The 14,789-nt window shown below is 38.5% G+C and overlaps 1 protein-coding gene across 1 annotated transcript in view; it reads right to left on the bottom strand.

The window, feature by feature from the left end:
• Positions 1 to 139: 139 nt before the first annotated feature.
• HBS1L (HBS1 like translational GTPase) overlaps positions 140 to 14,789 on the bottom strand; it is a 52,607-nt gene continuing 37,957 nt past the window's right edge. Inside the window, exons 9-18 of the mRNA XM_087718429.1 lie at positions 14,618 to 14,764; positions 13,838 to 13,912; positions 11,445 to 11,562; positions 11,241 to 11,309; positions 7,952 to 8,056; positions 6,324 to 6,414; positions 4,542 to 4,650; positions 2,479 to 2,579; positions 1,723 to 1,867; positions 140 to 774 (exon numbers count right to left, since the gene is read on the bottom strand). Of these exons, the coding sequence (XP_087574555.1) occupies positions 763 to 774; positions 1,723 to 1,867; positions 2,479 to 2,579; positions 4,542 to 4,650; positions 6,324 to 6,414; positions 7,952 to 8,056; positions 11,241 to 11,309; positions 11,445 to 11,562; positions 13,838 to 13,912; positions 14,618 to 14,764 (972 nt within the window). The 3' untranslated portion in view covers positions 140 to 762. The remainder of the gene's footprint in view (positions 775 to 1,722; positions 1,868 to 2,478; positions 2,580 to 4,541; positions 4,651 to 6,323; positions 6,415 to 7,951; positions 8,057 to 11,240; positions 11,310 to 11,444; positions 11,563 to 13,837; positions 13,913 to 14,617; positions 14,765 to 14,789) is intronic.

Raw genomic sequence — 14,789 nt, 5'->3', positions numbered from 1 at the left:
GAGTTTGGGGAGTTGCAATAGGAGCTTTCTTTTAAGTACAACAATCAGATAACTCATGTAGACAGTATGTTTTGTTCCATCAAAACCAATTCTTTTTGTCAGGATTTTAATTTATAAAAGACTATGGAAAAAGCCAAAATTATGCTCAGATGACTATTTTATTATACTTCTACAATTTAAAAAATAAAATTAATCATTATTGGATAAGCTATATCTACTCAATTATTTAAATAAAATAATGAGGATGGAAAGAAATTAGGTTGTAGGTGCAGCATTACATAATGTTTTCTGAAACAGAAGGAAACAGGATTCTTTGAAAACATAGTTGTATAAAACTTCAAATATTTTAGATCAATTGATGTGTAATTTATAAAATACCATGCAGCAAAGCATCAGCTCTCCCTAAAAATTGTAAACAAACTTTAAGGCTGGAAGTAACATTTTTTTCCATGATGAATCATCATTCTTTAATACATCATTCCAATCAGTTTTTGAAAACGATCCACTAGAACTATTGATGGGATGACATTTTAGTTTGGGAATATGCTGAAACTTGTGCAGTGAGAAAGTGCAATGAGTATTTTCTTGCTGGCAAATTGTTCTACAGCAACAATGGCCTTGAAATGTTTGCAGAGTACCCAATACATAATTGCCAATACATAATTGTCTTTGTTCCTTCAACGGATACAAATGGATTCCTCAGAGAAGTATATTTGAGCTTATGATTTCATTTGGCTGGATTGCAGATGTCCTGGCACACAATCAATCCTTAATCTAAAATAAAACAGAAATATAATTGAACATTTTTTTAAAAAAACAATCCTCTGTTATACTATGAGAACAACTTTCCCTCCAAAAATATACAAGCCTGCAGTGTAGATCTATAATGTTGTATCAAGTACAGACAGATACTGGTCATTACAGCTAGCCAGGCATATAGAAATGCAATATTAGACTTCTTGGATTCCAGTTTTGTCTCACCAAGCTTATCAATCAATTCAAGTTCAATATTTTAAAATTAAATATCAATGCATATATGGCCATAGGTAAAATCTAGGGCCCATCCAGCATGACAATCAAATCAGACGATATATTTTCCTTAGGTAATTTCAAAGAAAGATCAAGATCAGGAGTGTATACCCATTGCATGCATTTTTCTAGGGAAATGGTTTACGTTCCTCTCTCTGCATAAATTGGTCCTGATTCAAACTAGGAGCCTTGTGTATTTACACTGAAATAAGTTTAAAAATGGAGGCAGCACAAGACATAATGATGCATTTGCATCCTGAGATAAGACAACCCAGTTGCAAACAGGTACATAGCTAAAGAAGAGTGGATTGATTCAACCTAATCTACAGATTAAAATCTTGCAAAAAGCAGATGCAAGTGCTAGGTAACCAATCCCTAGTTATAAACCATCTTAGGGAAAAAAGGAAGATGACAAAACAGAAGAGAACATTTCTAATAACAATTTAAAAGATAAGTTTTGGGAACTAAAAATTTAACTATTTCTACAGTGCTTATATTTTATTAAAAAGAAATGTATATTTCATTAAAAATGTTTAACAAAATATTTTAACACTAACTATATTAGCATTGTCAGATCTGGTTACTCAAATGTTAATAGTGCATATACGTTTATTTATTAAAAATGGTTAACAAGAGACACAGCCTATGATTTCATAATTAGCATTTATAAAAGCATTCACAAAAATATTGTACCTCCACAACTACTCCTGCTGCTATAGTGGATCCTCCGTAGCGCAACATAAATCTCCCAAGTTCTTTAAAGTCTTTATAAAGCTCCAAAGCAATAGGTCTTTGGGTCTGTAGTTCTATTAAAGCATTCTGCCCTTTTGTCAGACACCTACAAGGGAAAGAAAACTTGTTAAGAATTATATTACTATGAAAGGCAATTTGATTGTGTATGCTTGTGTTTCCAGATATACAGAACAGAAGATTCAGTATAGTTTCCACCTAAAATTGTGCTAAGAGCATCATGTCCCACTCCTAAACAGAAAGGAATTGCAAAATCTGATGATATTTTGATGATTCTCTCATTTCAAGTTTATTTTTCCCAGAAATCCACACACACCAAGGAATTCATAAGCTGGAAGCAGCCAAAGGTTAATCATAATGTACCATGTCTAAATCTTATCAAATCACATCTCATTTTGAAATCAGAATTTGTCTCAATGTACCATTTATAATTTACTTATATAGCAACACCCTTTCAATAATTCAGAAAAGGCAGCATGCAAATATATCCTATACTTCATCATTACATTTGTCAATACGAATAAAACACTCTGTAGGCACTAATGTTAACAGTAATTATTTAAAATATATCATGGTCACTGATTTTACATTCAATTTCTACAAGTTTTAATTAATTCATAATTTCAATTTTTGAAATATTTTAAACTATATTAATTACATTTATATTTGTATATTAACAAATTACCTTAACATACTTACTTAGGTTTTTTCTTGGCAACTTCACCACTGCTCTTATGAAGCACACTCAGCAATTTTCTAATAGTAGCAGGCTCACTTACAGTTTGAAAATGTAAGAGCACCTAAAATAAAATTTAATTTTAATTGACATTGTCAGCAATTGACAAAATACAAGTTTACCTGAAAAAGAAAAGTCTATGAATACAACATAAAAAGACAATGGGAGATTTTGATCAATTCTACATTTGTATTTTATTGTACAATATAAAGTTACAATTTCCTATTTTCTCTCTTATCTGTATTTTGAAACTCTTCTGAATTATTACAACCATTCTGTCAGTGAATAAAGTTAAGGTAGCACTGAACAAATGATGGTTATGACCAGTCCTTAGAATTCTGGCAATCCCAGCACACCTACAGTCACATGATTTCTATCTGTGTGCTTGGCAACCAGCTTGCATTTACGAACAGTTGCAGCACCTTGCCATCATGTGTGCCATTTGAGATTTTCTTTGCAAGTTTCCTCTGAAAGTCACTGAGGAAGTCACAGTGAGAAAGTCACTGAGGAAGCTGGAAAGGTAAGTCTCCCCATCCATCCATCCATCCATTCTCCCGCAGCCCTTCTAGTCTCACGCCACACCATCCACTTGTGCATCTCTGCACATCCACCCTGCGCCTTGCCATGGCTACCCCACTATTTGTGTACCTGTGTGTACCTCCAAGCCTCATTGACCACCCATGTCCCCTTGTTTACTCTTCCCAAGCCTCATCGTGCCTCTCACACACCCTTCCTGAGCCTCAAATCTCCCTCACACCCTTGGGCACATTCCTGTACCCTCCCTGAGTCCTGGTTCATCTCCCTCGTACTTTCATACATCCCCTTACACCTTTGTTCATCCTTCCTAAGCTTCGTGCATCCCTGCACATTCTCCCTGACGCCTTCCCACCTGTTGTGGCCGGCCAACAGAGCTGGCAGCAGATTTTGACAGTGAGGAGGTTGGAGAGGAACATGGGCCAGTCCTGGAGTTTGGGAAAGGCTCTGACAAGTGCTTTGCGTCAGAGGCAGAGAGGGGGCCAGGGCTATCTGGTACAGTTATCAGCTGCCTTTAGAGTCAGACATCAGTGAGGCAGACAAACAGCTGGAGCCTGTTCCCAGTGTGCACATGTGCAGAGTTGCCAAAGGGAACAGCTAAGTAACAAGGAGTAGAGCCACAGGTGGACAGGGAATGACATCTCCCATGGGGAATAAAAGAGGAGCGAAAGGGGAGGGGTGTTTGCAGGAGACAATTAATTCATTCCTGCATTCTTGCCAAGTATTGTGACTCTGAAAGATATCGGTGGGCCACTCTCCAAGCCTGATAAAGGTCGGTAATTGTGAGCTGTCTTGAAAGACTGGGGGCCAGGACTTTGCTAGAGAGGAATTCACTGTAAATTAAATAAAAGGGGTTTATTGGGACGAGGTCTTGGATTTGTGCTGCTGGGTCAGAACACCACCTGCCTTGCTGTGCCTCCACATCCTACCAACCTCACTGCACCTCACTTTCATCCTTACACCCACTCCCCTCACTCACTCACTCTCATTGTGCCTCCCTCACACGAAACCTCCCCAAGCCTCCCTCACAACCTCAAACACACCCTCCTGCCCCCACTCTGTCAGCAGCCACTTACCTATCACCTATTACCTACCTTAGCAACGTGATTGCAAGCTACTTGGAACTTGCAACTTCCTGCTCGCTTCTCCACTGATTTGGTTGTGGGAAGCCAGCAGAAAGTTGTCTCACCTAACAAGGGTAAAATTTGGTTGATGACAATAACTAGGTCTCCAGAGCTTGCTGTTGCTAAGTGATTGTGCTTTATGACTGCATCATTTAATGAAGGAAAATCCGGTTACAATTGCTGCGCTAAGTTAAGGATTACCTGTGTCTCAATCTTCGCCTAGAATGCTATTATCTCTCTTATTTTGTGCTGAGAATGGCAAGAAAACATTGGCATGTAAAGTTCTTTTGGCATCGTAAGTCCATTTTAAAAGGTAGGAAAATGATACTTAAAATATAAATGAAATCCCTAACAAATTCTACACTCACAGGAAATCCTTTGGTGATGGGTATTTCAATATTAAAGATAAGAACACGAGCTCTGAAGCGTGTGCAGGTTTTAATTGGCTCCTTGGGACAGCAAAATATAAAACCAACACTGCAAGAGATAACAGAGTAACACATGAAATATACACTGATAATGACTCTCGCTATATATTTTAATGATACCATGACATGCCATAACATAAATCAGCTAGCCCAGTTTATGGGCCAGACAAAAAACAAGGCTGGAAGAATCTTCCCTTCCTATTGCCCTCTGTCAACATTAACATTTGCTTTACAATAATTAATTTCAAAGTGCTCCCTGAAGCAATAAAATAGCAAGGTTTAAAGCATCAGCATACATGTTACAGATAGAATGGCCATGCTATCAGCATACAGAAGAATGGGGACAGGATATTGAGTAAGAAAGGGATGATGAAATTTTGCCTTAGCAAAACTATCAGTCATGACATTAATACATAAATTAAATAACAGTGAGGCAAGAATACATTCTTGTTATACTTTTGTGGGAAAGGATAGATTCAGTTACTTTGCTTTGTAAGTGTACTTTACAGGTTGTTCTCGCTTAGTGACCACAATTGGGACATGTAACTCTGCTGCTAAGTGCCATGGTCATTAAACAGAAAATGACAATTGCAACAAACTGTTGTAATTTTGAATAGTCACTAAATGAGGTGGTCAATAAGCAAGGACTATTCGTATTTGAGTGGTGATACCATGATGCAATGCTATTATCAGTCTAAGGAGGTCACATGATCACATCAATTGATGTGGCAGGTAGTTTCCTCTGAGCCAAAGGGTGCCCTTAAGTTCATAATTATTACAGAAAACATGCATTAACTAAGAGAAAGAATGGAGGTTAAAAATGAATTTGTGCAGCTGCTTAAAGCCCTGACTCTTTCGTACCAAGTTCATACAATACTCAGAAGAGGCTTCACGTGCAAATTGACTGCACGACATGGGGACATAGTATGGCAGGCAGAGAAACATTTTCTATCATGGTTTACCAAATGTCAATCTGTGCCTGATATGGAGTTCGGCACATTCCCCCACACAACTTGTCAAAGCAGCTCACCTCCTCCAGACCAGTCTCCTCTCCCAAACTTTTTGGCAAGAAGTCTGAAAGAGGCAGAGTAGGATACCAGCTCCTGTACCTGTCCAATGTTTTGAAAGAGTGAGTGGTATCTCTTCTACAAAGCTTGCCAAAATGTAGTGGGTCCTCCACAAACAATAGCTTGTTCTCTATTTCTTAGAAGCAAAATAGTCCTGCTGCATCACAAAGCACCTCTGAGGGAGTGTTTCACTCAAAACTTTGTTGAGTGAAATACCTCATTAGAGATACACACAGTTCTCCTGTTTACTTCAGTCAGTAGCAGTGTCCTGTTTCTATTCCTTACTTGCCTGTAACTGTTATTCAGCAGCAAAGAATTTAAACACCAGTATTATTTAAGTATTCTTGAGTATGTTACTTTATATACGGTTTCCTGCAGATTAAGATGAATACTGTAGGGAATTGTGAAGTATCCCTCATTTGTTTTGTTTTTTTAGTGAAACAACTGGCAAAATCTAATTAGGAAGAACACTGCCAAGTTCAAACTGCATTTTGCAAGAGTTAGTGAATCTGCACCATTTTAGGTGGAAAGACGCAGGTAAACTTCCCACATGCTTCTTCTGCATCTGGTAAACCATTCATGATCAGGGACAACGGTTATAAGAGGTTATGTTAAACATAAACGGTTGCTTAGTCAAACTCTATTTTGCACTCACTTGATTTTGATGATATCCATGCCAGTCAAAGTGAGACTAACGTGATCTCCAGCTGCAGCCCAATCCACTGGCTGCTCATGTAGAGCAATTCCTAGAAATGAGTAAAACCAGTACTAAATAGTGAACTACTTTGGTTTAACAGCTACAAAAACTGTTTCTGCAATTCTGCTGCATCAACTGCTATTCCTCAGTTTTCAGTATGAATGAAGTGATATTAAAGCTTGTGATATGAATGAAGTGATATTAAAACATTTTATTTTCACATATCTCTATTATCTATAAATATTTTGCTTATTCATGGTTTTCTGCAAGTCACTGCACTAGGCTTTTATGAGTGTAACACAACAAGTATGCTCTCCACAGCTTTTTAGACTGAGTTATCTGCTTTCATTTTTCCACAAATAAATGAAAACATTTCTGTGTGTCTTTTCATGTGGACATGTGTGTAATGCAGGCCACAAAATTGTATTCTAAAACCCCCTTCATTATTTGAAAGTATAATTGAAGAGTTTCTGTGATATACAGATAACCAGATGCAAATATGAAATCTCATACAGAAATCTTTAGATCCTTTTTTCTTTCTTTCTGAATAAACTCTGGATAGGTAAACTAGACACAAAAAATCAAGCAGATATAACTCTATGTCAGGGGTCTCCAACCTTGGCAACTTTAATACGTGTGGACTTCAACTATGAGAGTTGAAGTCCACATGTCTTAAAGTTGCCAAGATTGGAGACCCATTCTTTATGTCTTCTCAATTTTAATTAATTTATTTTATGCATACCGTTAATTCAGTATACAAACCTGTTTTTTCTCTTGCACATTTATTGATAGCTGAATTATAATGTTATGCTTCATTCTAGTATCATGTGTATCATTTAAACATTCCTATCCAAAACATTTCTGTCGAAGAATTAGGATAGAATCTTATAATTTTAAGAAACACTAAGTACATAATGTAAAAAATACAAAAAAAATACAAAAATACAAAGGCAAAACCTATGTATCTCACAGGGAAAAAAGAATCAGAAAACAGAACAACTAAAAGACTAGCAAGCATAATATATACTTTAAATAAATACATATAACCATGAAAATATTTATTTCCTTTATATGTCATTATAAAATTTCTAGACCAATCTAAAAAGACTTTAAATATTAGGCCAATCATGCATCAACAGCAATAGAAGCAAGAACACAGAAAAGGCCAGTTGGGCCAGTGAAGCACAGGGCAGCAGGGTCTCCAAGTGCAGGAGAGCAAGGGATGGGGCAATTGCAGCTTCCTGGACCATGACAAGCAGCCCCAGTGCCGTGTGGCTCTGGAACTGCCTGTCATCCAACAAGGCAGAGGGCAGAGCTGGAGGGGCCAAGCCCAGGATGGCTTGGGGTGCATATTCACTTAACAACACTCAGTTCTTTGTTAATAATGGCAACTGGGACTGCCAGGATTGCTGTCACATGATGTCTTGCTTTATGACATCGCTTAGTGACAGAAATTCAAATCCCAATTGTGGTCATATGTCAAGGATTATCTATAAGATTTTGCTTTTGATAATTTTAGTTACCAATTTCTGAAACTCTTTATTGTGTAATCCAAGAAAAAAAAACCTTCGATCCATATACTATACCTTTTACAGTGCAAGTTTCATTAGGAGGCATGACAAGGAGTCGTTCCCCAACTTGGACATATCCTGCTTCGATTTTACCTGTTACACAGAATCCTGATCCTTGATCTGGAACAAAATATATTTGTTTTGAGAAAGCAAACTGAAGATAAAGTAATACTATTGATTTTAACTCAAGACTAGTAAAGGTTTAGTTTTCAAAAGAATAAAACTTAATCAGATTAGCTTTATAATGAAAACTGAACACCAATTACAGAATTTTTTCCCCTGTGTTCTTAGCTATACATGTTTCTCTCCCTCTCTTCCTTCCATTGTTTCAAACTATGTTTACTGGCTCTGAAGGGGATGAGGTTCATTGTATGTGAGCAATGGCGAACTTTTTTTGGCTCGTGTGCCATAAGCGGGGGGAGGGCAGGGGGACGTGCATGGGCGTGCCGCATCATAGTGCAATGCATGACACACACACCAGTGTGCATGCACGCATGACAGGCGTGACACACCCCTCCCCATTTTTTGCATATTTTTTTCACCCTCCCCAGTCTCCAGAGGCTTTATAGGAGCCTGGGGAGGGCAAAAACAGCCTCCCCTGCCCCCACGGAGGCCCTCCGGAGGCTTCAGGAGCTTCCCTGAAGCTTCCGGAGCACAAACTGGAAGTTTGGAACGGACTTCCGGTTTGCTCGTAGGGCTGGTTTAAGCCCTCCAAAGCCTTCAGGGGCCTTCCGGAGGCTTCCCTGAAGGCTCCGGAGGACGAAAAATGACCCTACGAGCAAACCGGAAGTAACTTCCAATTTGCTTATAGGGCCATTTTTAGTCCTCCAGAGCCTTCAGGGACCTTCAGAAGGCTTTCCTGAAGGCTCCGGAGGACGAAAAACGACCCTACGAGCAAACCGGAAGTAACTTCCAATTTGCTTATAGGGCTGTTTTTAGTCCTCCAGAGCCTTCAGGGACCTTCAGAAGGCTTTCCTGAAGGCTCCGGAGGACAAAAAACCACCCTATGAACAAGTTGGAAGTCATTTCCGGTTTGCTCATAGAGCCGTTTTTAGTCCTCCAGAGCCTTCAGGGACCTTCTGGAGGCTTCCCTGAAGGCTCCGGAGGAGTAAAAACATCCCTACTTCCGGTTTGTCCATTGGGTCGTTTTTCGTCCTTCGGAGCCTTCAGGGAAGCCTCCAGAAGGCCCCTGAAAGCTCCGGGGGGCTTAAACCGGCCCTACGAGCAAACAGGAAGTCCATTCCTGAATTTCCGGTTTGCCCGTAGGGCTGGCTTTTTGCGCTCCAGAGGCTTCAGGGAAGCTCCTGAAGCCTCCAGAGGCCTCTGGAGGGGGGGCGGGGAAGCTGTTTTCGCCCTTCCTAGGCTCGCGTACCCTGACAAATGGCTCCACGTGCCACCTATGGCACGCATGCCATAGGTTCGCCATCCCGGTTGTAGGTTGTTCTGTTCTGTTTTATTTTATCTCAAACTTTCAATAATAAAAAATAAAATAATAACACTTTGCCTTCTGAGAGCCAGTCTGATGTAATGGTTAAGGCTTCATTCAGGCTAGATAGAAACAAGAGACTGGGAGTTCTAATTCCACCCTAGGCATGAAGCCTGCTGTGTAAACCTGGGCCAGTCATTCTCTTTCAGGAATGGAAAGCAGGCAATGGCAAACCACTGCTAAAATCTTGCCAAGAAAAATGAAAAGACCTGTGTCCAGACACTCACAGAAGTCAATGCTGATTCAAAGACACAGACATACATTTGGCTCTTTGCAATACACTTTTAGTCCCCAATATTATACCTAAATTATTTACTTTGAGACAGGATCACACAATTTGCTTTAACAATTCATAAACAATTTGACACATTGTAAACAATTTTGAAATAAAGTTACTATGCTGGAATTTCTGCTTCCAGTCTACTCACAGATTTATTCATTTGTTCAAGTATGGTTAAGGATGTTTATAGAAGCACTTCTTGGGTTATGACCATTTGTTTAGTAACCACTCAAAGTTATAATGGTGCGGAACGAACGGTACTTATGACCATTTCTTAAGAGTTCCAATCATCACAGCTCCCTGCAGTCACATCATCATCATCCAGTTCATGCACAGTTCATGATTAGGATTTGCCTGCTGACTTCCCACTCACAAAGTAAATGGGGAAGCCTGCAAGAAGTCAGAAGTCATGATCACATGAGATCCTCACTTAAATGACCCACGGAGTCCTCCAATTACAACAGCAATGAGGACTGCTGGAATTGCTGTTGCTAAGTGAAACTGTCATGTGATGGTGCACTTTGGAACTGCATCATTTGGCAACAGAAATTCTGGTCCCAGCTGCCATCATAACCAAACGACTACCAGAATTAATCTTACTGAATTAAGACAAAAAGATCCAAATTACTTTTACATGTGTTTGTTTTCTATGCATAGTGAAATTGTTTGGGGAAAATATTTTTTTTCAAAGGAGTATCATTCCAAAAATTGTTAATAGATATATGGAATTTTTAATGGTGTGCAAATAATGTTGTGCTGCTATCACAAACACCAAAATGAGCTCTGAATCCCCTAGCCAACCTATTGTTCTTAGAAAGTTTTAGGGATTAGCTATACAAAAAAAAAATAAGTTTTATAAAGAGAGCTGGATTGCATGTCTGCTGGCTAAATGATCAGTCAAGGATTAGAAAAATTATGTCCTTTGTAAAGTGTGACAGCTGATTTGAAAGTTATCCCCAGATGTCTCTAGGGATGTGCAAAATATATCTCTGTATGAATAGAACATTCCAAGGAACACTGTGCTACCATGAACAGATAATCAAGGACAGATTTTGAAATAGCTGCAAAATCTTGCAAAGAATATTGTTGCGTAAATGATTTAAAGAGAAGCGTTTTCTAACATTCTTTTTGTGAAACACTTGTTTCAGATACTTTACACAACTCCAGTAAATTGTTTACAAAAAACATTTGGTGAGACCTTTAAAATATTTTTATTAAAGATTATAATTGCAATAGTAAAGTCTAATATGAATTAGAAGTAAGGAAGTAAGGAAGTAAGGAAGTAAGGAAGGAAGGAAGGAAGGAAGGAAGGAAGGAAGGAAGGAAGGAAGGAAGGAAGGAAGGAAGGAAGGAGGGACAAATCTATTTTAACCTTGATCAAATAAATCAATTTTATATTCCTTCCTTTTTCTTCTAACAATTTTAGTCCATTCAAATAATATACAACTTGTTTTTTCATTCCTTTTTGCACCTTCATACAAGATTTATCCAAACTTTAACAAACATCTTTTGTAAACCCATTTAGGAAGACTACATACCTTTAAAAACATCTGATACACATAATCTGAATGGTTTATCAACTGATCTTTGAGGTGGCTTGAAAGAATCTGTAAATAAATCAATATATATATATATATATACATATTGTGTTAACAGATATATATATATTACTTGAATGTAATATGGCTTATTGGCACTGTGTTTGCAACAATTTTCAAAACTTCAAAGATGTATATACTTACCAATTTGTTCCAGCAAACATTTTCCTGTGTACCATTTTGCCAATTCACTTGTTTGACTTTTTGTAACAAGATTTTCACCGCCAAGTCCACTGGTAGGGATGTAAGCTACATCTGATTCCTAATTGAATTAAATGTTTATTTTGCAATGCAAAACTAATAATTAACTCTATATTATGAAATGCAAGCATCTGAAATTCAAATTAAGCACAATTGCTTTTTCAGGAAAAAGTTTTTAAAATACCATATAATAAAGTTAATTGATAATTGTTTTAAATTTAGAGACAACTAAAACCACTTAAAAAAGCAATCGAGCTGTAGAAATCATTCAAATTACTGTTTCTTGCATTGTTGAGTGCATCATATTCTGCTAAATTTTCAGCATGATCATTTGTGTGCTTGTACCAAAGGCATTTTTGTCCTGACTGATAAAATTTCTGAAAGGTGATCTGGAGCAATTTTTGAAAGCAAATGGAACTTTTCTTTGGATCATGCAGCCACCATAGATTATAATCATAAGGCACAATCTATGCTGGGAAATGGATTAGAGGAGTATAGCTCACTCAGTTCTCAAAAACATCATGGCAACTTTCAGTACCCTCAGTCATTATACAACAATCTGATTTTGAAGGCACTGATTTGTAGTTGCTCTTGTCTTTCATATTAGGACAGTGATGGCGAACCTATGGCACGCGGAGCCATTTGTCAAGGCATGCGAGGCGCTGCCCTGTCAGCTGGCCAGCGCATGCCAGCTGAGTTCACCCTTTTTTAAAGCCATTTTTCACCCTCCCTAGGCTCCAGAGGCTTTATAGGAGCCTGGGGAGGGTGAAAAGGGCCTCCCCCCCGCCCCCAGGGAGGCTTCATGAGCTTCCCTGAAGCCTCCAGAGCACAAAAAACCGGTCCTACAGGCAAACTGGAAGTTCGGGAACGGACATCCGCTTTGCTCGGAGGGTCATTTTGACTGCTCCCGAGGCTTCAGGGAAGCCTCCTGAAGGTCCCTGAAGCCTTCGGAGCGCTTAAAACGACCCTCCAAGCAAACTGGAAGTGACTTTCGCTTTGCTTGGAGGGTAGTTTTGACTGCTCCGGAGGCTTCAGGGAAGCCTCCTGAAGGTGCCTGAAGCTTCCGGAGGGCAGGGGAGGCTGTTTTTGCCCTCCCCAGACTCCTATAACACTTCTGGAGTCTGGGGAGGATGAAAAAAGCATGCAAAAAATGGGGGGAGCGCCTGTAGTGCGCGCATGCGCACTGGGGGGCGATCATACATTGCATTGTGGGTGCGGCACCCCCGCACACAACCCCCCTGCGCTCCCCCCACTTATGGCACGCGAGCCAAAAAAGGTTCGCCATGGCTGTATTAGGACATGACCAGAAGATGGTATTTGGGAATACCAATCCTTTGCTGTCCCCAGATGGCTGTAGGCTTTATCTTGTCCAGGGGTGGGTTGCTGCCGGCAGTACTGCCAGTTCAGTGCAAGGAAAAATTTTGAATCAGACCTGTCTATCTAAGGGGACACTTCTCCCATTAACAACCTTCTTAGGCATTTACCATATTTTTCGGAGTATAAGACGCACCAAACTATAAGACACAGCAAGGTTTTGAAGAGGCAAATTTTTAAAGAAAGTTTTTGCACTCTGCAAACCTCGTGAAAACAGCCCGTTTTTGTGAAAACGGGCCTGGTTTTTTTTTTTTTTCAAAAAAAGGGCATGAATAGCCCTTAGAAGGCTTATAGAGTGTTCCTGCGGGGGCAGGGGGGCAAAAACGAGCAAAAAACGGCCCCTTTCTTGTCAAAAAAGGGTATTAGGAAGCTTAAAGAGTGCTCCTATGCTAGGGGGGCAAAATTGAGCACAAAATGGCCCATTTCTTGCTCATTTCTGCCCTCCACAGCCCTCAGGAGCTCTCTGAAAGCTTCCTACAAGTTCTACACGGCCATTTTGGTGAAGGGGCAGGGTTTCAGGAGGCAAAAAAATGCTGTATTCAGTGTATAAGACGCACCCAGATTTTCAGCCTCTTTTTTGAGGAAAAAAGGTGTGTCTTATACTCCGAAAATACTCTAAAAAATACACTATTTATTTATTTGTTTGTTTGTTTATATTTACATTCCACCTTTATTATTTTTACAAATAACTCAAGGCAGTGAACATATCTTTCTCCTCTATTTTCTTTGAGTGGCCCAAAGTCACTCAGTTGGCTTTCATGTGTAAGGCAGGATTAGAACTCATAGTCTTCACATTTCTGTGCCTTAACCACTAGACCAAACTGACTCTTTTTTTACCAGGTTCTTAATTGTCAGCTAAGAATTCTTAACATGATATTGCATGTATTTACATTTTTATTTTTTGTATTCCATGTTTTACTTAAGCATTTATTTTTTCTTTTATTTTATAATCTTTTGTTTACCTTAAAGCCAGCTTGCTTAAGGAATTGTCCAAGTTTATTAACAATTTCCTGAAATCGTTCCTGTTGCCAATTGACCTATAATATAAACATGATATTTTACTAAGGAATAGAAACATATTTGGACATTACTCTATGAATTGAAAAATGAAATGAAGAGATAATGAAAATAATCTCTTATCAACCAAGAAATATCACAATCATTAAGAACTTCCCCCTTGCTGCTTTCCTTTATCAAATGAAAATGGCAATATAGTAGAAAATTTGATGTGTTAACAATTTAAAATGTATTCATGTACCAGTTCAATTAAAAATGCATGTGAAGTGGACTAAACATTTCTTAAGGAATGCTATTAATTGCATCTATATAACAACACAGTATGATTACAGTATTCTAGGAGGTTAATTATATCAAGCAATGTCTCATATCAAAGCAAAATTTAAGAACTAGATTTGAATTCTTAATTTTAACAGTATTGCATTAATAACAGTATAACAAAGCAAAAAAACTAATGACACTGAAGAAATTAACAGGCTAGCATCGGTGTGCCTAATCTATCATTTAACAGGAAACGCAAGCAAATACTTTATTAATATATCTGCTTACACCATTTTCTTCTATTTTAGGTTTTAGCTATCTTTTTTCAAAAGATACTATAGATTAACTTCAAAGTGAATATTATCTAAATTTTTTCTCTTCCTCTCTCTGTTCTCTTCATGCTTCTTGGTAAAAATAAGCCTATATTTATAAAAGAAGTTTTTTTAAAAAAATCAAGGCAATACCTGATCCATTTTATTGACTGCAACTGCTAGCTGTGTTACTCCCAATGATCGAACTAAAAGACCATGTTCTCGTGTCTGTCCACCAGTCTCAAAACCAGCTTCAAATTCCCCTCTGCTGGCATCTACCACTAATACAGCCACATCAGCCTAAGGAAAACCACTTGATTAGTTG

This window comes from Thamnophis sirtalis, unplaced genomic scaffold (assembly GCF_051295495.1).
Source record: "Thamnophis sirtalis isolate CommonGarterSnake01/CBP01778 unplaced genomic scaffold, rThaSir2_p1.2 scaffold_6, whole genome shotgun sequence".
NCBI lineage: Eukaryota > Metazoa > Chordata > Lepidosauria > Squamata > Natricidae > Thamnophis > Thamnophis sirtalis.
This window is presented reverse-complemented; position numbering and strand designations above follow the sequence as displayed.